The sequence below is a fragment of the Hyperolius riggenbachi genome, chromosome 4 (assembly GCF_040937935.1).
Source record: "Hyperolius riggenbachi isolate aHypRig1 chromosome 4, aHypRig1.pri, whole genome shotgun sequence".
NCBI lineage: Eukaryota > Metazoa > Chordata > Amphibia > Anura > Hyperoliidae > Hyperolius > Hyperolius riggenbachi.
Genome location: NC_090649.1, coordinates 306,801,740 through 306,829,165, shown reverse-complemented (window position 1 = coordinate 306,829,165; position 27,426 = coordinate 306,801,740). Strand labels below are relative to the sequence as shown.

The 27,426-nt window shown below is 43.9% G+C and overlaps 1 protein-coding gene across 5 annotated transcripts in view; it reads left to right on the top strand.

Moving 5' to 3' along the window:
- AHI1 (Abelson helper integration site 1) overlaps window positions 1-27,426 on the top strand; it is a 359,799-nt gene that overhangs the window by 48,460 nt on the left and 283,913 nt on the right. For all 5 annotated transcript variants that reach the window (XM_068231620.1, XM_068231621.1, XM_068231622.1 and 2 more), the window contains 3 exons: window positions 5,055-5,178; window positions 6,213-6,442; window positions 26,758-26,864. In XM_068231620.1, the coding sequence (XP_068087721.1) occupies window positions 5,055-5,178; window positions 6,213-6,442; window positions 26,758-26,864 (461 nt within the window). The remainder of the gene's footprint in view (window positions 1-5,054; window positions 5,179-6,212; window positions 6,443-26,757; window positions 26,865-27,426) is intronic.

The window sequence follows — 27,426 nt, the reverse complement described above, 5'->3', positions numbered from 1 at the left end:
AGTATGTTTACATGTATTTTAAATGTTAGCAATAGTGGTCCTTTAAGCAAGCCTAAATCAGAGTAGCAGATTAGGACGCTTAAATTGCATACCTAGTCTAGTGGTTCCCACCTCTCTTTCATACAACATACCTGTTGTCCCTTACCTGTCCCATATCATGTGTTTCCCTAGTGACTAGTGGTTCCCCTCCCTCTCTCATACAGCGTACGTGTTGTCCCTTCCCTCTCCCATATCGTGTGTTTCCCTACTGTCTAATGGTCCCCCTCCCTCTCTCATAGTGTACCTGGTGTCCTTTCCCTACTGTCTAGTGCCCTCCCTCTCTCATACAGAGTACCTGGTGTTCCTTCCCTCTCCCATATGGTGTGTTTCCCTACTGTTTAGTGCCCTCCCTCCCTCTCTCATACAGCATACCTGGTGTTCCTTCCCTCTCCCATATGGTGTGTTTCGCTACTGTCTAGCGGCCCCCTCCCTCTCTCATACAGCGTACCTGGTGTTCCTTCCCTCTCTCATATGGTGTGTTTCCCTACTGTCTAGTGCCCCCCCCCCCTTTCTCATACAGTGTACCTGGTGTTCCTTCCCTCTCTCATATGGTGTGTTTCCCTACTGTCTAGTGCCCTCCCTCCCTCTCTCATACAGCGTGCCTGGTGTTCCTTCCCTCTCCCATATGGTGTGTTTCCCTACTGTCTAGTGGTCCCCCTCCCTCTCTCATACAGCGTACCTGGTGTCCCTTCCCTACTGTCTAGTGGTCCCCCTCCCTCTCTCATATAGCATACCTGGTGTTCCTTCCCTTTCCCATATGGTGTTTCCCTACTGTCTAGTGGGCCCCCTCCCTCTCTCATACAGCGTACCTGGTGTTCCTTCCCTCTCCCATATGGTGTGTTTCCCTGCTGTCTAGTGGTCCCCCTCCCTCTCTCATAGTGTATCTGGTGTTCCTTCCCTCTCCCATATGGTGTGTTTCCCTACTGTCTAGTGGTCCCCCTCCCTCTTTCAGTGTACCTGGTGTTCCTTCCCTTTCCCATATGGTGTTTCCCTACTGTCTAGTGGTCCCCCTCCCTCTCTCATACAGCGTACCTGGTGTTCCTTCTCTCTCCCATATGGTGTGTTTCTCTACAGTCTAGTGTTCCCCCCCCCCCCCCTCTCTCATAGTGTACCTGGTGTTCCTTCCCTCTCCCATATGGTGTCTTTCTCTACTGTCTAGTGCCCCACCCCCCTTCTGTGATATAGCGTACCTGCTGTCCTTTCCCTCTCCCATAGGATGTTTCCCTACTATCTAGTGCCCCCCCCCCCCTGTCATATAGCATACCTGGTGTCCCTTCCCTCTCCCATATCGTGTTTCCCTACTGTACCCCTCCCCCTCTGTCATATAGCATACCTGGTGTCCCTTCCCTCTCCCATATGGTGTTTCCCTACTGTACCCCTCCCCCTCTGTCATATAGCATACCTGGTGTCCCTTCCCTCTCCCATACGGTGTTTCCCTACTGTACCCCTCCCCCTCTGTCATATAGCATACCTGGTGTCCCTTCCCTCTCCCATATGGTGTTTCCCTACTGTACCCCCCCCCCCCTCTGTCATATAGCATACCTGGTGTCCCTTCCCTCTCCCATATGGTGTTTCCCTACTGTACCCCCCCTCTGTCATATAGCATACCTGGTGTCCCTTCCCTCTCCCATATGGTGTTTCCCTACTGTCTAGTGCCCCCCCCCCCCCCCCTGTCGTAAAGCATACCTGGTGTCCCTTCCCTCTCCCATAGGGTGTTTCCCTACTGTCTAGTGGTCCCTCCTCCCTCTTATACACTATATCTGGTGTCCCTTCCCTCTCCCATATGGTGTTTTTATGTGTCTGTACCACCTCTCCCCTGCAGTGTTCCCTGAGGGATCTAGTCCCAAATTTTTCTGGGCGACATGCTTCATACATCTGTATGAGGCGTAATTGTCTATTTTTTTTTAGGGTTATCTTAAACTAATAGCAACCAAATCAAGCATTATTAGATATGTTTCCCTAGGATATGTTTTTAACCCTGTATTCTTCACAACCCTTTTCAGTGATTTTTTTATTTTTTAATTTAGCCTAGCAGCTGTTATTTGTTTGCTTCTACTTAGAGGGTTCTACCTTTTCCTGCAAGAAATGAAAGGGTTAACTTGGTATTCCCAGGCAAAATGCCCAGTTGTTTTTTTTCTCCCTCTTCCTTCCTATTGTACACATTGAAGACACATGGAGTGATGAGGAACAATAAAGCAAGTGTATTCAGATAGGAAAACCCCTTTATGTTTTGATGAATGACTTCTAGACCTGTTTTGCAGTGTTGGTGGCTATATCATAGTAGACAAAGCATGCATTGTCACATGTTGTAGTAACCCCTAGTTTAGCGCGGTCATGGCATTATCTGATATACATTGCAAACATTCAGAACAGCACAACTTTGTCTAGTTTCAGTGCTTATAAAGTATGGGCACTAATTTTCATCTCTACAGCAGTCTAAAAGCCATACCTAATCCAATGACTTTGTAAACTTTTTCCACTGAGTCTTCATACACTGATAACGTATACAACAATTAACGTGGCTATACACCTGTGGACAGGTTCCCAATAGATTTCAAGAGTATGTGTGTCCCCTCCCCTCTGGCACATGTTGTGTGTTGCATGCTCAAATGTCTCACACCCTCCTCTAGTGTCCCGCATCTTTTTAATTTTTTTTTTTATTGCCACTGTGAGTACCTGCACCATGTGATGCCGGTGCATGTTGTGACGTCAGTGCGTGCGGCAGTGTCACATGGTACAGGCGCTCACAGTAGCATTTCAAAAAGACACCGGACAAGACACTAAGTGAGAAATTGTGGCGGCGTGACAGGTGAGCATGCAACACTCACCATGGGCCGGTGGGAGGGGGGGGGGACGACACATATACACTTGGGGTGAGACCGCTCAGAGGTCCGTTGGTTGTGGAAAAATCAGACAGTTACCACCGCGCTCCTGACCACGCATTTGTAACTGAGATTTTCCAGCATACCTGACTGATCCTTTTGAACGATTTCAGACATAAACCAATCGAAACAATTGATCGGGTGGAAATGTTGCGGCATTGAAATTTGGCAGGTTCAGACCATATGATTTAATCAGCTGGATGTCGATCCCGAAAAATGGAGTATTGAATGGGCACCCTTATCATCTTGCATATTATATGATTCACTAAAACACAATCTTGGCTTGGTGCACTTTCGGCATCAAAAGAAGCAACATTTTTAGCAAAACGGTCGTCAGACCGTGCAACCCATGTGCCCATTGCCACACTTCCCTGTCACTGTGGAGCCAGAAGTATTGTTTACTTCCACCAGAAATTTGATTTGTATTGAATGCATCAGCACTTAACTGCAGAACCAAGAAATCTCTCAATAATGCCTTGGCTTGCCATGTAGTACTCTTGCCTACAGTGCACATAAGAAAAATGTGTATATTTAATATAAAGAAATAAGCTAGTAATTTAAACATACAATTTTATGTGGCTGATAAACTACAGGGCATTAGTACACTCTGTTTGCATAGCTTAAACAAAGGCAATTTGTTCATGAAGTGTCTGACAAAAGTAGTTTGTTTTCCCGAATATTCTGTGACCACTAGATGACAGTGTAGTGCCGCATATCTAGATTTCTATACATTACAGCTCTATTGTGTGCTGAACAAGTCTTTTTAATGTAAGCTGCAATTAATTTCAGTAGTTATGTCTGTTACTATGTAGTGCAGTGTAGTGTTATTAAAGTAAACATATCATTATTTAAGCACTTTATTGTCGTGTAACACAATGAGAGAGGTATGGAGACTACTGTTGCATATCTTGCTTCTGGTGATATTAGTGCTTGGCTTTAATATTGATCATCTGAGCATAAGACATTCTAGGAAAGGAAATGTTTGTATATCAGGAGAGACATGGCACCTAAACTACTTGTTTGCTCTAGGTGAGGGATTTATGAAGTATAGCCTGTCACAAGCATCAGTCACTGCTCTTTTAGTCCTGCTTTGTATATAGTTTTTCAGTATTGGAGACCACAATCTACACACCAGTAAGCTGATAGCAGAGTTAAAGACTACCATTCCCAACATATACAATCACCCTGATCCTCCTCTCTCTTCCTGAATCTTGATATAAGCCAGTTATTGTAATACACAGCCTTACTAGGATCAGGAAAAGGGATGCGTAACTTGAGTCTGCAAATCAGGTTGGTTTTTGCTCATCCATATGCTCTGCATGTCAGTAGTCCCTGGGCACTATGGATTCTATGAATGCCTGTAGGTACCTGCACTGGTATACTTTGGGTTTAAGAAGCTTTAAAGGGAAAACTGGTTCACTGAAGGTGAAGCCAGGTTGAAAGGGAAACCTATTGTGCATATTGGACATAATACAATTCGCTATTTCTCATAAGTTTTCTCCTAGAAGATAATTTTTCATCTCCTGTTTAAAATAACTTTTCAGCCCTCTGCAATTAAAGTACCAAAAAGTAGATCACAATGAGGTTAATTCATCACCCAATATATTACGCTGTGCAGCGCAAGTTAAATTGTCTACCCCGAGGTAAATGTTGTGCATGCTATGCGCATTACCGGCAGCATAGCATGCGTTCTTAAGCTGCGCACGCTCCTTGTCAATTATGCGTGCTAGTGCAGCACGACGACAGCGAAACTTGACTAGTGCAGCCGATACTGTGTTAATTGATGTAGTAGTGGCCACGCTAGTCAAATATCGCGATCGTGGTGCCGCACTAGCGTGCGTAATTGACAAGGAGCACATTCTTCTTAAGAACGCACGCTACTTTGCCGATACACGCGTAACATTTATCTTGTGGCAGGCAATTTAACTCGCACTGCATCTGCTGTTTAGATGATTCTGTGTATTTTCTTGCTTTCTGGTGGGTAAATAGGCATTTTATTGATAAGATGTGAAAGTGTGCTTTGGTAATCTGCCAGTTATTAATATTTTGTCTTTCATTTAGGAATCATGTAATCATTCTGTTTTAAGTGTTCTTTTTCTTCTGTGTATGGTAATAATTTGTATGTTCTTTTAGTTTATGAAATCCCTTCTGGACAGTATATAAGGGAGCTCCTTGGCCATCTCAACGTTGTTTATGATCTTTGTTGGTCTAGCAATGACCAACTCTTACTTTCTGCTTCATCTGATGCTACAGTCAGGTGTGTATGACAATCATGTTATATGTATATCCTATGTATTGAATATCCATTATTGTATGTGTATATCCTGTTGTAAGTGTTTATACTCTTTATCAGTTTAGACCACTGCATAATTCTTTAACAATAAGAGACCGCAACCCCTTAAACATCATCATTCTCAGTAACATGCAGATTGGAGAGTGTTAATTGATGTTTTACACTGCACACTTGATGTCTAGCACTACTAATAAAGCCACCAGATGATGCTCGTTCTCGCGGTTCACCCTAGGAGCACATCATGATGTAGCAGTGTGTTCACTGATCCACTACCAATTACCTAATATTTTTATGACACTCCTGAAAGTTGTTTGATTTTTGTAGATGGTAGCAGGTTGAATCTTATAGTAGATGGTAGCAGTTGCATCTTAACCACTTCGACGACAGGACTTCTTGCCTGTAGTGACAAAAAGACTAGAAATGCCCCTGGATACGGTAGCAGAATATCTGTTATTTTACTGATATTCTACTATCACCTTACCTAAACTAGTTCTCACACTAACCCCTCACTCTACCTATTCCTAACTTTAACCTATCCACCCACTGATATCTGCGCTGCAGTCTCTGCTGCTAAAGTGGCCCTCCGCCGATATCTGCTCCGCCTTCCACAGCTATTACTTGCTGGGAAATTTCATTTATAAACTGCACCACAGGCACCAGACTCTACACTGGGTGATGCTATAGTCACAATTAACATTACTGTCTCTCTGGCAACCATATTACCAGCCGATAGCTGGCCCCCAAATGACCTACTTCACAGAATATGGGGAACACCTTCTATTTACTTTTCAGGAACACTGGCTGAATTTAACAAGCTTATTTAAATAGATAATAGCACTATTTTAACACTCTGTGCAGAAAATCAGAAAGTGACTTCAGACCATTTCGTAGTGGGACTAGTTCAATATGTATCTACAGTATGTTTATCTCATCATGTCACATGTTCTTTCAAGTCTGATTTAAGCAATATAACATGGGTATTTCTGCTTATGCTACAGATTGTGGAGAGCTACTGTGGAAGCTGTATCTGCTGTCAAAGTATTACCTCACCCAACCTTTGTGTACACAGCAAAGTTCCACCCACTGTCTGATGGTCTGGTGGTGACTGGATGCTATGATTCTGTGATAAGAGTGTGGAATGTTAAAGTAAAGGAGATCAATGGCCAGCTTCTACAAGAGTTTGATGGTCATAAAAGTTTCATCAACACACTTTGTTTTGACGCAGAAGGTATGTTTTACTAAACTCTTTAACTACAGTTTACATTTGCACATTAGTATTATAATAATGAGATGATACAAGAATTTCACTGCCAGAGGTTATTATTATTATTATTATTGATTTATGAAGCGCCAACATATTCCGTGGCACTGTACAAAGTAAGAAACTAATACGGGGTACATAATAATAATACAGACAGTAGTGTACACCAATATACAAGGTTGCATTTAAATGCCAGACCAGAACAAAAATGAGTGTCTGGATAGTGTACTGGTTAAAGAGACACTGAAGCGAAAAATATATATGATATAATGAATTGGTTGTGTACTATGAATAATTACTAGAAGATTAGCAGCAAAGAAAATATTCTCATATTTTTATTTTCAGGTATATAGTGTGTTTTCTAACATTGCATCATTCTCTAATATGTGCAGATTACACAACACTCAGCATTTAAAATGATTCTTTCAGAGCAGTCTGTGAACTAATGACCTCTCCTCTGGCAGAGAAAAAGAAAACTGTTCACTTACAGTTGAGATAATAAAAGTCAAAAGACAGCCCTCTCCACGACTTTGAAAGTCGTAGAGATTAATGGCTTTTTTGCATAGAGATAACAGCTGGAGTTTCTTAACTCTTCCTGTACTGGAAACAATTACACTGATGTATCTGATCTTAATGTTTTATTTCTTAGCTGTGCTAAACATACAAATCATAATATAATTTTTTTTTTCGCTTCAGTGTCTCTTTAAAGGCTCTGCCTCTGACACAGGAGGCCAGGGCCTATATGCAATTCACTTTTTTTCTCCTGAGTTTTCTCCTAGGTGATATTTTCACACCTTCATAAAATGCCTTTTAAGACACCAGTGTGAGAAAACGCGGAAAAGCCGCCAATACTCAAGGTGAGGCGGCTGACTCCGCGTTCAACATGGCAGCTTGCGCGCAGTCGGAGCGCGGAGAAACCGCCGCATGCTCTAACAGGACGGCGGATTCCGCGTCCAATGCGGAAAGTTGCTCGCATAGGCCTGCTCCTCTCAGTAATGCGGAATGCGGAGAAAACGCGGCACGCACTGACAGCGGTGCGGCGATTTCCACATCCAACTCAGCAGAAACATTACAACACATGACTGGTGTGGCTGGGACTGATAGTCCACACTGGTTTAGGAGGATGCGCACGCAGAGAGGCAGGGCCTTTATGGCAGTCAGAACAGGGTCAGCTGACCAAGCTGGTCAGCTGACAATTTCAGTAACTTCCATTGGTCCAGCACTTAGGGGAGGCGCTGGTGAGCGCTAGTGTATATATATACTGGGTGCTGGTCATTCATCTGGTGTCTGCTGTTGCGATCACTACGTGGTAGCACTCAGACCTTGTCAGTATCTGTGTTTATTAGTCAGTTTCGAAGGTGTTGATGATCATGGAGCTCCTGGATGTTGCGATTGGACATCTGTGATCTGCATACAATATTTGATCTCTGGTTTACACTGGCAGCAGGACATTCTGGTCTGCACCTGAGTCAATTACCTTAAACCATCCATAGTTATTTATAAACTCTATATACCAACTACTGGAAAATCTGATCCAATACCGCTACAGCTATATATTCACAGTCCTTATGCTTTGGAAGAGATGCATAGATTACTATTACAACCATAGAGGCAACTGTTTTATCCACAGGCAGCCATGTTTGAGCTGCGTTGGCTTTCAGACCGTTATTAACCCATGCTTTTTTACATGCCCACATATGTATGGATATTAATGCTTGTGATTTAGTGTTTTTTAATTAATATTTTCTTATTTTTTGATAACTACATGACTCATTGAGTGCTTTGGATCGCAGATGGGTTCTGCTTCCTTCTTTTCACTGTACTAATTGATAGCCAGACCACTCTGAGTCATGAACAATATTCAATTTAAAATCTATTTTGTACATATATATTGAGGTGTTGGTTGGGACGTCCATTCCAAACAGAGCTCACACCTTAGCCTAGGAATTCTGTTATTATCTGTATTGTTATCTAGACCAGTTTCCAAGGTGTTGACGGCCACGGAACTCACACCTTAGTCTAGGAATTCTGTACCACCTGTATTATTTGTATTATCTAGTCTAGTTCCCGGAGTGTGAGAATCTTGGAGCTCACACTCAAGTCTAGGCATTGTTGATTACCTGTTATGACTTTCTGCATTCTTGACCATTCTCCTGATCTCTGATTTTGTACCTTTGCCTTTCTGATTCTCTGTTGCCGATACTCGGCTTGTCTCTGGATTCTGTACTTGCCTACTGTCTCTGTACTGTATCTGTCCGTGTGTTAACGACCTGGCTTGTCCGACCTCGAGAACTATCTCTCCTGTTAGGAGATAGTTCACAGATCTGTCAGTGACACTTCTCCTTGGTGTCACTCACGTTCTGTCCTTCCCACTATCTCAGCCTGGCTCCACCCCTTGGGGAGCATCAGGCCTGTGGAAGGAAGCTGATCCATAAGTTACCCCTACTTTCTAGCACCCATCCCATGGGTGCTTTCCTCAAAGTATTACTGTTGCACCAAACACTCTCATCTCTCAGGTGTCCAGAGGTTAGAAGATATATCTGATTATCGGTGATACTGCAGATCATCAATAATCGGGTATATTCTGCATTCTCAGTGATACTGCAGATCACCGGTAATCAGACCCTCTCTGTGTTACACCGATCGTTACAACCAGCAAGCAAGAAAACAGGTAAAATAAATTTGATAGTACTTTTTCACCAACTTTGGAGTGCTTTTTCAATTGTAAAATGCTGAAAGTTTAACATAAAGAGAAAATGAAAGTTACAGTATCTCCTAGGAGAGAGGTGAAAAAGTTAATTGCATATGGGCCCAGGACTCGAATCTCGGCTCTTCCTGTTCACTAAGCCAGCACCTATTCATTAGGAGACCTTGGGCGAGACTCCCTAACACTGCTACTGCCTATAGAGAACACTCTAGTGCAGGGGTCCCCAAATGTTTTAGGTCGAGGGCCTGGTCAACATACTTCAGACTGCTGGGGGGCAGGAGTATACATAAAATGATGTAGAGGTCTTTGTGGGCCAGCCAGTGAAGCATACCCAGGTGACAACCTGCAGTCCAATTGGACAACAGTGTCACCTGATGTGGAATTTAATTTGAAACCAGCGAATTACTGCTTTCTGGCTTCATTCTATATGCGGACCACCAATATTTGAAGATGTAGCTGACATTGTGTGTGTGGGGGGCCGGTAAAAAAGCCTCAGGGGGCCACATTCGGCCCGCGGGCCTTAATTTGAGGACCACTGCTCTAGTGACTGCAGCTCTGATGCTTTTAAGTCCATTAGGAGTAAAGCACGTTATAAATTTTCTGTGTCTTGTTAAGTTTTTTTTTCCATAAGGTTGTCAACAATTTTGTTGTATTGGTTTGAAGATGCAGATGAGGAGTGTCACTTGCAACCTGCTGTGCTGCCTTCACTGGTATTTTGGGCAGGTTCATGGGTAGAGAAACTGTCCCACTGCTGCCCACCTAAGATTCTAAGCTTTTTAATAAAATATAAATAGCATATAAAGCCATTACTGTTTATATACCAGGAGCACTGACTCCTTCCTGCTGTGCTTTGTATTTTTTCTCCTTTAGAGGCATGGGCTATGTAGACTGAATACTGAGAAGGCACCAGCCTGGATGATAGTCTGCATTTTATTGGCTATGCAGACAGAGGAGTCATTACACAAGCGCTATTGATTACATGGTGCCCAGGCAAATAGGCATAGAGGGGTGGACACTTTAAACAGCTGTTTTGCATGGTTGCATGAAGTATTAAAGGGTATGTAGGATAAGCAAATATCAGTACAGAGGAAGAGACTTGGGTCCTCTCTCATTTATAAGGGTCTATCCAAATCCAGTGCGGGGAAAGGAAATGCTGCCTGCTTCAGTTTTCCGCACAATGCATAGCGATTCTGATAAGAATTTGCATCAGCACAGGTGCCATGTCCGTTTTGGAAATGGATGTGAAAACCCAGCCTAAGGCCACATACACACATCAGACCATAGTCTTTTGAAAATGAAAGATCACAGACCAATTTTACCCCCTTCCATGTAGTATGAGAGCCATACCTACACAGTCTATTCTATGGAGCTGAACTCCCCATCAGAAAAAAATCTTTTCAAGATGCTGCACACACAGATGCTGTACAGACACAAAAGATCAGTATCTGCCAAAGATCCGTTCCTGCAAATTGCATTCATAGTCTATGAGATCTGCAGATCATCATACACACCTTGTTTAACGGACATTCATCTGCAGATCAGACAATCATCTGCAGATCTGAAAATCCATCCTGGTGGATCTGATCTGCAGATAAATGTCTGTTAAACAAGGTGTGTATGATGATCTGCAGATATCATAGACTATGAATGCATTTTGCAGGAACGGATCTTTGGTAGTAACAGATCTTTTGCAGATACTGATCTGTTGCATGTGTACAGCATCTGTGTGTGCAGCATCTTTGTGTGCAGCATCTTGCAAAGATTTCTGTCTGATGGGGAGTTCAGCTCCATAGAATAGACTGTGTAGAGTATGGCTCTCATACTACATGAAGGGTGGTAAGATTGGTCTGTGATCTTTCATTTTCCAAAGACTATGGTCTGATGTGTGTATGAGCCTTTAGTGATTTGACATCTCATCTATGTTAAGCTGATAGCTAAATAAATTCACATTATTCATGCAGATAATAGTAACAATAATATTTCTATAGCGCTTTTCTCCCTGGGGACTCAAAGCGCTGTGACCCTGCATTATGCAGTCTCAAAGGCTCGGGGAAAGAGGTGAGTTTTTACCTTTTTTTTTTTTTTTTTTTTTTTTTTTTAAGCTGTCCAGAGAAGGAGCCTCTCGCACTGATTGTGGAAGTGAGTTCCATAGAGTAGGGGCTGCATAGGAGAAGGCCCAAGAACCAAACATTAAGTGTATCCTGGGAATAACCAGCTTCATCTTGTTGGCAGAGCGGAGGGTGCGTGGAGGGGCATAACGTTCCAATAGATCTGCTATGTATTTGAGTCCCATGTGGTTTAGAGCCTTGAATGTCAGCAGGCAGATCCTAAAATGGATTCTCCATTTTACTGGCAACCAGTGAAGAGTTTGCAGTACTGGGGTGAGGTGTGAGCTGCGGGGGGCATTGGCTAGGGGTCTGGCTGCAGCATTCTGTACTAGTTGTAAGGGGCGCAGAACCTTATCTGTAGATCCGATGAACAAGGCATTGCAGTAGTCCAGGCGGGAGAATACAAATGCATGAACCAGGGCAGGTAGGTCTTCAGCAGGGATAAGGTGTTAAAGAGGAACTGTTAGGTATAAGGTCTCAGAGAAAAAAAAACACATATATCAGTAGCTAAAGATTGGCTGTACTTACATTACATATGCATTTCACTGTCCACGTTTGGATTTCACAGAATTTTTATATAGTATTTGCAGAGAATGATGCTCCTGACAGCTCATGGCAGGTTCCATGTTTGTCTGTCTCCTGTGAACCTAAATGTGTTGTCATGTCCTCCCTGCTTCCTGATGATTCGACTCAGAAAAAAGACACTACTGTGCAGTGAATATTAATTAGCCATGTGGCTAGGAACAATAGCGGACTCGTGCAGTATACTCTGCCCGGAGATTTTTCAGTGCTGTGAGCTGGACTGCATTACACGCTGTTGTAACTTGAGCCTGTAACTTCTCACTAGCAGCCGAGGGGAGGGCCCCAGAATGCTTTGCAGTATGGTATGCGGCCTCTCGTCCTTTTAAGAGCTTGGGTCTAACAGCCTTGCTGTTCAGCACACATCAAAAGTAAGAGAGATTTTTAACTTCAGTATTGCCTTTTTGGCTTCCTTCTAAACTGTTAATAGAATAGAGGTTTAAATTAGCTTTTGCAGCCTGACAGTTACTCTTTAAGCAGGAACCAGGTGATTGCACCTGAACTAGGGAACACATTTGCAAAAAGCTATAACTGGATTCCTCTCATAATAGCTGTGAGTGTTAATACTGGTAGCTGACTGCTTGGCCTTGCTGTACCCCTCTAGCACAAATACATCACTTCTAGCTAAGCATAGAAGCAGAGATAACTTTTCACTTTATTAGTGTCAGATGTTAGTATTGTAGCATAAGCTGTGCAGGGGAAGTCATTTTCAGAAATGCTCAGAAATGCAGAAGTTAAGATGGGATCTCCCACAGAACAGAGATGGTACATTCTGCAGCTCTGACAGTTAGATCAGATGGCTTTATGCAGTAGCGAAACAATACTATTTAGATATGTAGGCTGTGTTCTACAGATGGCAATAGGTGAATGAAAGCGAATTCCAGGATTGCTGTAAATATAATAGTAAACATATAAAAGGCACAGCTGATATGTTACAGGTAAAATATGTGTAAAAGGTGAACTTGGGCTTTAAAATCCTGTACTTATTCATGCATGGCTTTTTTGGAAGATAGCCAGAAAGTGTGCTCTCGTCTCAACAAAGTATCTTTATAAAGCCTCTCTGTTCCCAAGGCGCTTACTCATGAGTACACAGAAGATATGATTATAAATTACAGTTAAATTTACATCAGACAGATGACCGTATTTACATATGGAGCAGAGTAACCCTGGAGTCATATTCATTAAACCTTGTTCTTTCTGGATTCTGTTGATTTTGGCTGGTAGTGCTTTCTTCCAACTTTGGGATCAGGATGTGTGCAAAAAGTTAACTGTGGTTTATTTCAGTTGGCTCAAAAATATGGAACCATGTAAATTGCATAACAATTATCAACCAGGTGTAATTGTATTGCAACACAGACAGCACTATGTTGTCATTTGTACTTTTTCACATTGTATTGTTTAGTGACAAGTATATCCATGTGCATACTACAGAGTTTTCAAAGGTAGGTATATATGCTATGAACAGGAAAGCAAATAACAAACGTCACAGAATACATAAAAGGGGAAAGGGAAAGTGAATCCACCCAAAACTTGTATTTCAGATTTTGATAGATTCAGTGCATCACTCAGCAGCTTCTGTGAGTCTTGAGTCCTACAATGGTCGGGCATAGTACAAATCTGTCCTGTTAACTTTAGACCATGTGTGTCAAACTCAAGTCCAAACTGCAGTTCACAAGTGACTAACTTCATTAATTCTTTGCAAGTACTATAACTCGGGTATGACAACGGGAAGGGTAGCATGATCACCATATAGCTAGTGCAGGTACAGATGCCAGCAGCTTAAATGATTCAGTGCAGGTACTATGTGCACTACCTATAAAGTGCTAACCCATGTTCCTGTGCCATTTGTTCAGAGTACTATTGGGGGACATATTTGGTGCATACATTTGATAAAGTCGCAAGCTAATTTAGTCATGGCGTTAAATAACGATATTACTAACAATATCAGTAAATAACAATTTAAGCACAACGTTAAATAACAAAAACGATAAATAACAATTTAATTGCGGTATTACGTTATCGGCAGGGGTGGACTGACAACTCATGGGGCCCCCGGGCAATAGATTATGGGGCCCCCATACCAGTGTTTCCCACCTTTCACGTTATTTTTTTTACAGACTAAGATATAATAATTTACTGACAACAGATATGTTACACTGATAAAAAAAACCTGCGCCACGCCAAAAAATGGGTGTGGTCATGCAACAGAATGTGGGCGTGGTCATGTGTAGGGCAAAATATACATGACCTTAGCAGTGGTGTAAAAGGTCTGCCGGGGAAGTTTGAACTCTGCCGTAGTGTTTCCCCCCCAAAATACATGTAATCTGACAGCATTTCACCAAAAATCCATGCAATTTGGCAGAGGTTCCTCCAAAATACAGATAATAATACACATAATTTGGCAGTGGCTCCCCAAAATATGCGTAGTCTGGCAGCGGATCACCGAAAATACATGTAATCTGACAGCAGTGGTTCCCCCAAAATACACATAATCTGGAAGCAGTGGTTCCCCCATTACACACAATCTGGCAGCGGTTCACCCAAAAATACACATAATCTGGCAGCTGTTTCCCAAAATACACTTAATCTGGCAGCAGCAGTTCCACAAAAATAGTTAATCTGGCAGCAGTTCCCCCAAAATAGCTGCCCCCAGGTCAAAGGGTATCCCCAGTGGAAGTAACCAGGTCTATAGGTTTTCCCAGTGCAGGTATCCAGGTCTATAGGTGCCCCCAGTATATGTAGTCAGCTGTATAGGTCCCCCAGTATAGACAGGTCTGTAGGTGTCCCCAGTATATGTAGTCAGCTGTATACGTCCCCCCAGTATAGCCAGGTCTGTAGGTGTCCCCAGTATATGTAGTCGGCTGTATAGGTGCCCCCAGTATAGCCAGGTCTGTAGATGTCCCCAGTATATGTAGTCAGCTGTATAGGTGCCCCCAGTATATGTAGTCAGCTGTATAGGTGCCCCCAGTATAGCCAGGTCTGTAGGTGTCCCCAGTATATGTAGTCAGCTGTATAGGTGCCCCCAGTATAGCCAGGTCTGTAGGTGTCCCCAGTATATGTAGTCAGCTGTATAGGTGTCCCCAGTATAGCCAGGTCTGTAGGTGTCCCCAGTATATGTAGTCAGCTGTATGGGTGCCCCCAGTATATGTAGTCAGCTGCATAGGTGCCCCCAGTATAGCCAGGTCTGTAGGTGTCTCCAGTATATGTAGTCAGCTGTATAGGTCCCCCAGTATAGCCAGGTCTGTAGGTGTCCCCAGTATATGTAGTCAGCTGTATAGGTGCCCCCAGTATATGTAGTCAGCTGTATAGGTGCCCCCAGTATAGCCAGGTCTGTAGGTGTCCCCAGTATATGTAGTCAGCTGTATAGGTGCCCCCAGTATAGCCAGGTCTGTAGGTGTCCCCAGTATATGTAGTCAGCTGTATAGGTGTCCCCAGTATAGCCAGGTCTGTAGGTGTCCCCAGTATATGTAGTCAGCTGTATGGGTGCCCCCAGTATATGTAGTCAGCTGCATAGGTGCCCCCAGTATAGCCAGGTCTGTAGGTGTCTCCAGTATATGTAGTCAGCTGTATAGGTCCCCCAGTATAGCCAGGTCTGTAGGTGTCCCCAGTATATGTAGTCAGCTGTATAGGTGTCCCCAGTATATGTAGTCAGCTGTATAGGTGCCCCCAGTATAGCCAGGTCTGTAGGTGTCCCCAGTATATGTAGTCAGCTGTATAGGTGCCCCCAGTATAGCCAGGTCTGTAGGTCTCCCCAGTATATGTAGTCAGCTGTATAGGTGTCCCCAGTATATGTAGTCAGCTGTATAGGTCCCCCAGTATAGCCAGGTCTGTAGGTGTTTCCAGTATATGTAGTCAGCTGTATAGGTGCCCCCAGTATAGCCAGGTCAGTAGGTGTCCCCAGTATATGTAGTCAGCTGTATAGGTCCCCCAGTATAGCCAGGTCTGTAGGTGTCCCAAGGAGGGGAGCAGCCAGTGAAAGGGAGCGATGGGGTACAGCGGGGAAGGGCGGACGTCCCTTTCCTCACCTTGGGGCCCCCCTTCCTTGCTCTCCCCTCCGGAATATTGAAGTGTGGGCGGGCGCAGCGGCTGACAGCGGGCGGAGACTTACCGCTGTACAGCCACCGGAGGAGGCGCTGCTCTGTGTGCCGCAAGTCAGGTCTTGCGTAGATCTGACTTGCGGCGCACAGATCAGCACTCCCTCCTCCGGCTGTACAGCGGTAAGTCTCCGCCCGCTGTCAGCTGCTGTGCCTGCCAACACTTCAATATTCTGGAGGGGAGAGCCAGGAAGGGGGGTCCCAAGGTGAGGGAAGGGAGGGAAGAGACGTCCGCCCTTCCCCATTGCTCCCTTTCAATGGCTGCTCCCCTCCTGCTCAGGGTGCTCTGGCGGGCCCTCCCGACCACGGGCCCTCTGTCCATGCCCGAATGGTCAGTCCGCCCCTGGTTATCGGTAAATTTACCAATAATGTTGAACCTAACTATAACCTAACCTCTCCCTACTCTCACACAGACCCCTCCCCTGATGGTGCCTAACCCTAAGACCTCCCTGGCAGTGCCTAACCCTAAGACCCCTCGGTGGTGCCTAACCCTAAGACCCCCCTGGTGATGCCTAACCTTAAAGAGACTCTGTAACAAATTGTTTATCTTTATTTCTTCTATGCTATAAGTTCCTATGCCTTTTCTAATGTGGTCTGGCTTACTGCAGCTTTTCCTAATTGCACAGTAGCTGTGTTATCTCTGTTATATGATCTAATCTTCTCTCTATAGTCGGCACAGTCAGGCTGAGGCAGTCAGACTGGAATGTGCAGGGCTGCTTGTGATTAGCTAGAAGCTGTACACACCCCCTGCAGGCTCTGTGTGACTAACACACTCTGCTTAGCTGAGCCTATTAGAAGCTGGTTAGTTTGTTTGTAAACACTGCCTAAAACTGGCAATTACAAGCCAGGTTTGCAGCAGAGAATGGCAGAAACAGCACAGAGGGGACCAGGAGCACATAATGAATAGAATGGTATGCTTTTTATTGTAAGAATTTCAGAGTACAGATTCTCTTTAAAGGACCTCTGTCATGAAAATCTTATAATTTAAAATATGTGTAAACATATACAATTAAGAAGTACGTTTCTTCCAGAGTAAAATGAGCCATAAATTAATTTTCTCCTACGTTGCTGTCACTTACAGTAGGTAGTAGAATTCTGACAGAACCGACACATCACCTCATGGGGGTTCACAGGGATTTCTTTATTTTTAAAATGCACTTAGTGAATGGCAGTTGCTCCGTCCAACTGTGTACGGTGAGCAGGGAGGCTGGTCAGCATCTTCGTATAAATCTTTTTCAGGGATTGTCTTTATAAAGAATAAAGGTCATGCTGAGAAACCCCTATGGAGAGATGGACTAGCCCAAAACCTGTTGGTAATGTTAGATTTCTACTACCTACTGTAAGTGACAGCAACATAGGAGAAAAGTAGTATATGGCTCATTTTACTCAGGATGAAACATACTAGTTATTTGTATGTGTTTTAACTACTTGTTGCACGCCGTGCAGAACATTCACGGCCCTGCAAAGTTTACAGTGAATACAAGTCTACAGCGGCATGCAGCCCTAGCGTGCGCACTGCCGCTTAGCGGGCACTTGAATGAATGGGACCGCAGTTCCCATTCATAATTCTAAGTCCCCGATTCAATGAATACTGGCGTCTAGGAGACGCTGGCATTCATTGTATCTTCATGTTGTTACACTGCCTTGCATTACTTTCGATTCACGTGCTTACGTAGGTGAGTCGGAAATAACTGAGTACATATTGTGGCCAAATAGTAAATTACACCAAAATTCATTTTTATTTTATAAAAATCCTCACACTGACTTTTATAATTAACTATTTCCCTCCCACACCCTCCCATAATACACACTTTTTTTTATATTGGGGGGGGGGGGGATTTACATTAAAAAAAAATATAAGTAGTTACCTTAGGGACTGAACTTTTTTTTAAGATTTATGTCAAGGCGGTATATTACTATTCATTTTTAATTTATGGGCTTGTAATTAGTGATGGACGCAAAAACTTTATTTCCAAATAAAATATTGGCGCCATACATTGTACTAGGGAAATTTTTTAAACGTTGCAATAACCAGGGGACATACGGGAAAATAAAATGTCTGACTTTTTTATCCACAGTAGAACATTTTATTTGAACGCTATAATGGCCAAAAACTGAGAAATAATGAATTTTTCAATTTTTTTTTTCTTATTATTCAGGTTAAAATGCATTTTGGATAAAACAATTCTTAGCATACTGTGCCTCCCAAAGAAAGCCTAATTGGTGGTGAGAAAAGCAAGATATAGATCATTACGCTGTGATTAGTAGTAATTACGTTATTGGTGAAAGAAAGGCAGGAGCGCTGACAGGTGAAAATTTCTCTGGTCCAAAAGGAAAAAAAAAACCTCAGTCATCAAGTGGTTAAATGTTAAGATTTTCGCGACAGTTGCTCCTTAAGTCCCCCCTGCTGGTGCCTAACCTTAAGGTCCGTATACACGCCGGACTGCAGGCAACGACGGGTCCGTCGTCACCTCCCGTTGGGTGGGCGTTCCAGCGACAGTCCGGCGTGTGTACAGTCTGTCTGCAGACTGATACGGCTGTTTCTGTATCAGTCTGCCGACAGACTGTACACACGCCGGACTGTCTGCTGAAAACCCGCCCAGCGGGAGGTGACGACAGACCCGTCGTTGCCTGCAGTCAGGCGTGTGTACTGACCTTTAAAGTGAACTAGAGGAGAAACACCCTCATGTATTTACCATATACAGTACAGACCAAAAGTTTGGACGCACCTTCTCATTCAGAGTTTTCTTTATTTTCATGACCATGAACATTGTAGATTCACACTGAAGGCATCCAAACTATGAATTAACACATGTGGAAGTATGGTACATAACCAAAAAGTGTGAAACAACTGAAAATATGTCATATTCTAGGTTCTTCAAAGTAGCCACCTTTTGCTTTGATTACTGCTTTGCACACTCTTGGCATTCTCTTAATGAGCTTCAAGAGGTAGTCACCTGAAATGGTTTTCACTTCACAGGTGTACCCTGTCAGGTTTTAATAAGTGGAATTTCTTGCCTTATAAATCGGGTTGGGACCATCAGTTGCGTTGTGGAGAAGTCAGGTGGATACACAGCTGATAGTCCTACTGAATAGACTGTTAGAATTTGTATTATGGCAAGAAAAAAGCAGCTAAGTAAAGAAAAATGAGTGGCCATCATTACTTTAAGAACTAAAGGTCAGTCAGTCCAAAAAATTGGGAAAACTTTGAAAGTGTCCCCAAGTGCAGTCTCAAAAACCATCAAACGCTACAAAGAAACTGGCTCACATGCGGACCGCCCCAGGAAAGGAAGACCAACAGTCACCTCTGCTGCGGAGGATAAGTTCATCCGAGTCACCAGCCTCAGAAATCGCAGGTTAACAGCAGCTCAGATTAGAGACCAGGTCAATGCCGCACAGAGTTCTAGCAGCAGGCACATCTCTAGAACAACTGTTAAGGGGAGACTGTGTGAATCAGGCCTTCATGGTAGAATATCTGCTAGGAAACCACTGCTAAGGACAGACAACAAGCAGAAGAGACTTGTTTGGGATAAAGAAAACAAGGAATGGACATTAGACCAGTGGAAATTTGTGCTTTGGTCTGATGAGTCCAAATTTGAGATTTTTGGTTCCAACCACCGTGTCTTTGTGCGACGCAGAAAAGGTGAACGGATGGTCTCTACATGCCTGGTTCCCACCGTGAAGCATAGAGGAGGAGGTGTGATGGTGTGGGGGTGCTTTGCTGGTGACACTGTTGGGGATTTATTCAAAATTGAAGGCATACTGAACCAGCATGGCTACAACAGCATCTTGCAGCGGCATGCCATTCCATCCGGTTTGCGTTTAGTTGGACCATCATTTATTTTTCAACAGGACAATAACCCCAAACACACCTCTAGGCTGTGTAAGGGCTATTTGACCAGGAAGGAGAGTAATGGGGTGCTGCGCCAGATGACCTGGCCACCACAGTCACCAGACCTGAACCCAATCGAGATGGTTTGGGGTGAGTTAGACCACAGAGTGAAGTCAAAAGGGCCAACAAGTGCTAAGCATCTCTGGGAACTCCTTCAAGATTTTGGAAGATCATTTCAGGTGACTACCTGAGCAGTAATCAAAGCAAAAGTTGGCTACTTTGAAGAACCTAGAATATGACATATTTTCACACTTTTTGATTATGTACTATACTTCCACATGTGTTAATTCATAGTTTGGATGCTTTCAGTGTGAATCTACAATGTTCATAGTCATGAAAATAAAGAAAACTCTTTGAATGAGGTGTGTCCAAACTTTTGGTCTGTACTGTATATAAGTGGGAACATTAGAGAAAACACCTACGCTGTTTTCTGCTTCATCCTTCACTGCGCAGCCTGGTTCTTAACAGCCCTGATAAAATCCCTGACTGAGCATTCAGTCTGGCTTTACTCAGGAATCATTATATTATCTGAGTCTATCTTCTCTGATGTCTTTTCAAGCACAAGCCTGCCCCTTCTAGCTCTGCTATAATGACTCCGCTATAATGATTCCTGAGCAAAGCCAGATTGAATGCTCAGTCGGGGATTTTATCATGGCTTATAACAAGTAGGCTGAGCAGTGAAGGATGAAGCAGAGAGCAGAGTAGGTGTTCTATCTAATGTTCCCACTGATACCTACTGAGCGCGCCCAAGCTGGGCTGCAGCTCTCTCAAGCTGCTCCACATCTTGTCTCAGAAATTTGACTACTTAAATACATTTGGGCACGGACAGGACCCAAAATACAGAGGAATCCTATTCATCACCTCTCTGGCAACAACTACAGCTCATCCGAAATTATGGATCACTTTGGATGGCTGAGATTTAAACTGGATTAAAATTGGACTTGGACTGAAAATGCCTAGCCTGCTAGGAGCTGACCTCAAACTTTGAAATTCTACAACTTTCTGCAACCCTCAGCTCCTGATCCTTTCTGTAAGTAACGGAAATGGCAAAAAACACCTTGTGAGCTTTCTATGTTATATGACTATCCCTCTTTATACATTTATTCCTGTAACGATTGTGGAACTTTCTCCGTGATCAGCGCACAACGCGTGCGCTGACACGGCGGAAATCCTCCACAAGCGTGTAATTGCAGGCACCCAGCAAAAGGTGCTACGCACCTGTAGAGGGAAATTCCTGTCGGCAGATGGCGCTGGGGAGTGCAGAGGAACCAATCCTCTGTACCTCCACAAATGCCAGACAGGAATTGTACGAAGCGCAGAACGCAATCGCAAGAGAGGCGATTGCGAATGAGAACGAGCAAAGGGACAGGTTGTATGTGTGTGCGCCAATCCAGTTGCCCCCCCCCCCCCCCCCGCGACCGCGCACACAATACAGTAGATATGAAATAGGAACGCGATCGCCAGACGTGACACAAGGCAGATCAGGACAGAATAGGAGGGTAGCAAAGGCACAGTAAATAATACAATGAGAAGATGCGGAAAACAACAAACGCTAGCTAACCGCGAACACCGCACTCATTCGCAACAGTGCACGCGGTTATGCGCGGTCTCCACGTGATAAGCACAATAGAGACAAGCACGCCTAACTAACCATCGACAGACAAACATGAAACAGAGGACGCGAACGCTTGCTTAACGGTTACCTCACCGAGCCTCCAGCAAGCTGTCGTAGCAGATAAGACAGACACACGAAAACAGGGACAAGCGAGAGATAGGATCCACAGCACTAGCGAAAAGTGGCTAGCGCGATTCAGGTACAGAGTAGCAGAACAGAAGGATCCCCAGCGCTAGCGAAAAGTAGCTAGCGCGATCCCAGGAGACAGAACAGAAGGATCCCCAGCGCTAGCGAAAAGTAGCTAGCACGATCCCAGGAGACAGAACAGAAGGATCCCCAGCGCTAGCAAAAAGTAGCTAGTGCGATCCCAGGAGACAGAACAGAAGAGATAGCTGGTAGCAACCGCTGCACCAGCTATACTCCAAGAACAGAGATCAGAACCATTTCCTGTCAACCACCATAGGGACAGGACAATGCCAACAGGCAAGACAAGACAGAACAGGCAATACAGATAATACAATCCTAACTGCACTAGGGAAATCTGCCTAGCGCAGATTCCGGAATTACTCTAAGCTGATGTTCAAACAGAGAGCAAGGCTGACACCCCACCAGGAGTGTTACATAGGACGAAATCCTTATGAACAGCCAAGCATTGTGGGAAAGACATAGTACTTATAGTACACGCCTCCAATGAATGTGGCCAGGCAATTTGCATGACAACGTATGCAAATTCCTCTGCAAGCACAAGCTGCAAAACTGACAGAAGCTCTTCTTTCCAGAGTCCTGCAGCATGCAAATCAAAACAATGGTCAAAAAGCTGCCTGCCTGCACAGGCAGCTGAGCAAATCATCACAATTCCAAACTTTTTAAACTGAAACAAGGAACTGTTTTAATTTGTTTTAAACTGGAGCATCTCCTTTTTTTCTGAGAAGTACAGCTTGCAAAAGACCCCTTCCCTTTTGATCTCAGCAGGATGTCTATCAGCTGTCCAAATGTCACCACTAAAATACTCAGCTGAGATGCTTATCTATATTGCAACCTTTGTTCCCAAGAAACTCTTACAGATAGATTCTGCTTTGATTACCCCTCTAAAATCCCTTGGGATTCTCAAGAAAACAAGGCGGGGGAAGAGGGGAAGACGTGCAGGCACCCATAACTCAAAGCCAAAGCAATCGCATATCTCCAAATCAGCTGTATCAGTAAAGGACCCATATAACAGAGATAGCTGCCACACTCCTGATTACAACCCCCAGCCAGGAGCTAGGAACACAGGCCTCAAAGTTAAGGCAAACAACATTAAAGCAGTACTCTGCAATGCCAGGTCCATAAACAACAAAACAGCAGTTATTCACGATCTAATAGAGGCTTCAGATCTAGCTTTAATTACAGAGACATGGTTGGATCAGAACTCGGGACCCACTCTCACGGCTGCGGTACCAGACAGTTACTCAGTTTTACACTGCGAAAGACAAAACCGCAAGGGAGGAGGATTAGCTCTGTGCTTCAAATCTAGTTTGAATATTAAACCACTTGCTGTAGCCCCCACCCACTCCTTTGAATGTCTGGCAGCCCAACTCTCAGCTGAGACAAAAATAAACATACTGCTTGTCTACCGACCCCCTGATGCTGGCTCAGCTTTTCTCAAGGAAATAGCAGAACTTGTATCTTGCATAACACTGAAACACCCTAGGTGGATAATTCTGGGAGACTTTAACGCATGGGTCGATACACACTCTTCCCAATTAGGAACTGAGCTACTTCTCTCCATGAATGAACTGGGCTTATCTCAAGCCGTCAACTTCCCTACCCACAAAAAAGGACACACTTTGAACCTAATTTTTCATTCAGAACTCCTAATATCCAATGTGGAAATTGATCCAGTAGTTTAGTCAGACCACCACACTGTCCACTTCTCCTTTACAGCACCGGCTACAAAACACCAAGTGAAAGAACTAATAAAATATCGTTCCTTGAAAGGTTTGACACCCCAACACCTTCAGAACAGCCTTAATATAGGCGGATTGACAGATCACAACTGAGGCCTTGAATCCATGGTCCTTAAATATAACCACGATGTCTCAGCCGTTTTTGACGCCATAGCTCCCTTAAAGATTAAACGTTCCGCACCATTACATCACGCTCGCTGGTTTGACAACTCTATAAAGGAACTAAAGAAACAGGGACGCAGACTGGAACGAAGGTGGTGCAAACATCAGTCCCCTGATGACAAACTCTCCCTAATTGCTCACCTGAAAAAATATCAAACGATGATTAACAAAAAGAAGTCCTTAGTCCTGTCTCACGAAATTGCAAATGCAGCCAACAGACCTGCCCAACTCTTCTGCACGGTTGACAGTCTCTGCAATCCATCTTGCAGGAAATCCAGTATCAGACCTTCACAGGAACTGTGCGAGAAATTTGCCCACTTCATCTCCGACAAAGTCTCCTCCATATGATCTGCCATTCAATTCACAGCCCCAGAAACCCATGCAGAGCCATATAACAGGTGCAAAAATAGCCTACCACCATGGTCTGATTTTAAGGTAATCACTGTAAAGACATCTTGGATATCCTCTCAAACCTTCGCCAGAGTACCTGCGATCTGGCCCCTGGCCCCACTAAGTTCATGTTGAAATGCCCTGAACTATTTACACCGACATTCCACAAAATAGTCAACGGTTCCTTACAAGAAGGGTGGTTTCCCTCTACTCTGAAAGAAGCAATCGTCAGGCCACTACTCAAGAAACCATCCTTAGACCCAGATGCTCTAAACAGCTACAGACCTGTCTCAAACCTCCCTTTTTCTGGGAAAAGTTATTGAAAAGGTTGTCTACCTCCAACTTGAAGCCAGGCTCTCCAGAAACAACATCCTTGACCCTCTTCAATCTGGCTTCAGGAAATATCGCAGCTGTGAAACAGCCCTCACCCATATTTGCAATGATCTGCTCATTGCAAGAGACAAGGGTCAATGTTCCATCCTGATTTTGCTTGACCTCTCAGCGGCTTCTGACACAGTCGATCATGAAATCTTGCTCAACAGGCTACAAGAGTACTGTGGCATAGATGGCATTGTTCTCCGGTGGTTCAACTCCTTCCTGGCTGGCAGAACACAAAGGGTAGCCTTAGGGCCCTTCCTCTCCAACCCTGTACCACTAAAATACGGTGTACCTCAGGGCGCAATATTATCTCCTTTACTTTTCACCGTATACATGCTGCCACTTGGAGAAATCATACAAAAACATGGCCTGACATATCATTGCTATGCTGATGACACCCAGCTATATTTGTCATTCAAACCTGGCATCACAGACCCTACTCCACAAATAAACGCATGCTTAGCTGATCTTCAGGAGTGGATGAATAATAATTGGCTAAAACTTAATGCTGACAAAACTGAGGTTCTTGTTATCGAGGGCCAGGGCTCAACAGCAAAGCAGCCCCAGTCTCAACCAACACCGCTAAGGATAGGGAGCTCAGACCTGAACAACTCAGACTGTGTGCGTAGCCTGGGAGTACTGATTGATGGGAAATTAAGCTTCAGGAATCAAATCTCAGCTGTTGTGAAACATTCCTTCTTTCATCTAAGGAATATTGCAAGGATTAAACACCTAATTCCTTCAGAGGATCTTCCAACCCTAGTTCATGCCTTCGTCACATCAAGGTTAGACTACTGCAACGTCCTGTACACAGGCCTGCATAAGAAAGACTTACGCCACCTGCAATTAGTACAGAATGCCGCCGCAAGGCTGTTAACGAGCCAACCGCGCCATTGCCACATAACACCAACCCTGTGCTCACTCCACTGGCTACCGATAAAATGGAGAATTCTGTTTAAGAATGGCTTACTGACATTCAAATCCTTGCACAATCTGGGCCCTGGATACCTGAAGGACTTGTTACAACTGCATCATCCCCCCCCTCCCCCACAATCTTAGATCAAAAGGACGTAACGCCTTGGTCACCCCCAGAGTCCACCTCAAAACCTTTGGAGACAGAGCCATTTGTCATGCTGCCCCTACACTTTGGAACTCCCTGCCACACCCAATCAGGACAGCTCCATCCCTGGAAGCATTTAAGTCTAAACTGAAAACCTACCTCTTCAGTCTGGCATTCATGAACATCTGACTATCTCCTATGTAACACAACCCAGCCTGCAACCCTGTATTAACCACCTTAGCGGTATGGACGAGCTCAGCTCGTCCATTACCACCAGAGGGTGCCGCTCAGGCCCTGCTGGGCCGATTTTGATGAAATAAAAAGCAGCACACGCAGCTGGCACTTTGCCAGCCGTGTGTGCAGCCTGATCGTCGCCGCTCTGCGGCGATCCGCCGCGAGCAGCGGCGAAAGAGGGTCCCCCCAGCTGCCCGAGCCCTGCGCAGCCGGAACAAACAGTTCCTGCCAGCGCTAAGGGCTGGATCGGAGGCGGCTGACGTCGGATGACGTCCATGACGTCACTCCGCTCGTCGCCATGGCGACGAGGAAAGCCAAACAAGGAAGGCTGCTCATTGCAGCCTTCCTTGTTACTTCTGCTTGCCGGAGGCGATCGGAAGAACGCCTCCGGAGCGCCCTCTAGTGGGCTTTCATGCAGCCAACTTTCAGTTGGCTGCATGAAATAGTTTTGTTTTTTTATTCAAAAAAACCCTCCCGCAGCTGCCCTGGCGATCTCAATAGAACGCCAGGGTGGTTAATCTGAGACACAACTATGCGCTTTGAGTCCTATGGGAGAAAAGCGCTTTACAAATGTTATTGTGTGTGTATGTATGCATGTGTATGCATGTATGTATGTATATATATATATGTGTGTGTGTATATGTGTGTGTGTGTATGTATGTATGTATGTATGTATATGTATGTATGTATATATATGTACATACGTATATATATATGTATGTATGTATGTATGTATATATATATGTACATACGTATATATATATATATATATATGTATGTATGTGTGTGTATATATATATATATATATATATATATAGTAAAATACATGCGGTTGCTTCGTCTCTGGTTCACTTTAAAACCCTCGGATCCCCACTAACAATAGTACAATACATTTCAATAGCATAATGGCTTTCTATATTATGATAAATAATTGCACCAACATATATCGATAAATAACAATTGTGCCTATTTTTGGCCGCAACTTTTTTAACTGTTCCTTATTTGGCTTTTATTAGCACAAATTATTAAGAAACACGGTCAGTAAAAGAAATGGTTGTTCATTTACAGTTAGAGTGAGATTTCTGCCATCTAACAAAGCATAGGATTTTTCTTTTAGGCCTTCACATGTTTTCGGGAGACAGCTCTGGCCTCATTATCATATGGAATACGGGTATCAGTCGGAACTGGCAGCACAATCCAGCTGAGCAGTGGACTATATTGAAGGTAATTACGTATGTAATTATGTACAACTGACTGTGTTCAGCACTTTATATTTTTTCTACTGAAAATCGAGCATAATTTAGCGGCTATGACATCCCAGATATCAAAATTAAACAGCTTTTTACCCTTACATATCATTATTAAGCAACAATATTCTGCCAAATATCAGAATTAAGCACCAATAATAAAGCTAAGCAGACATAATTTGCACAATGCTGCATCAACTCAAAATTATTTGCATCTCAGTCACCATCCCTAGTTGTTTGTCATCAAACACGATGAATCACTAATGACATCATCAATGCTGTTGAGATATATGTACACACACACTATTTCCCTCCCCTGTAAAGTTTCCTGGTGTTTAGTGGTCCTCTCTCCCCCATACCTTTTCATGATGTCTAGTGGACCCTTCCCTCCCCTATACTGTTCTCTGGTTTTTAGTGCCCCCCCCTCTCCCTTATACAGTTTGGTGCTGTCTACTGACCCCGCCTCCCTTACCTAATTAAGCTGCATTGTAACTTCATATATCATATTTTAATAGCCAAACCGCCCTTGTGGGCGGTTT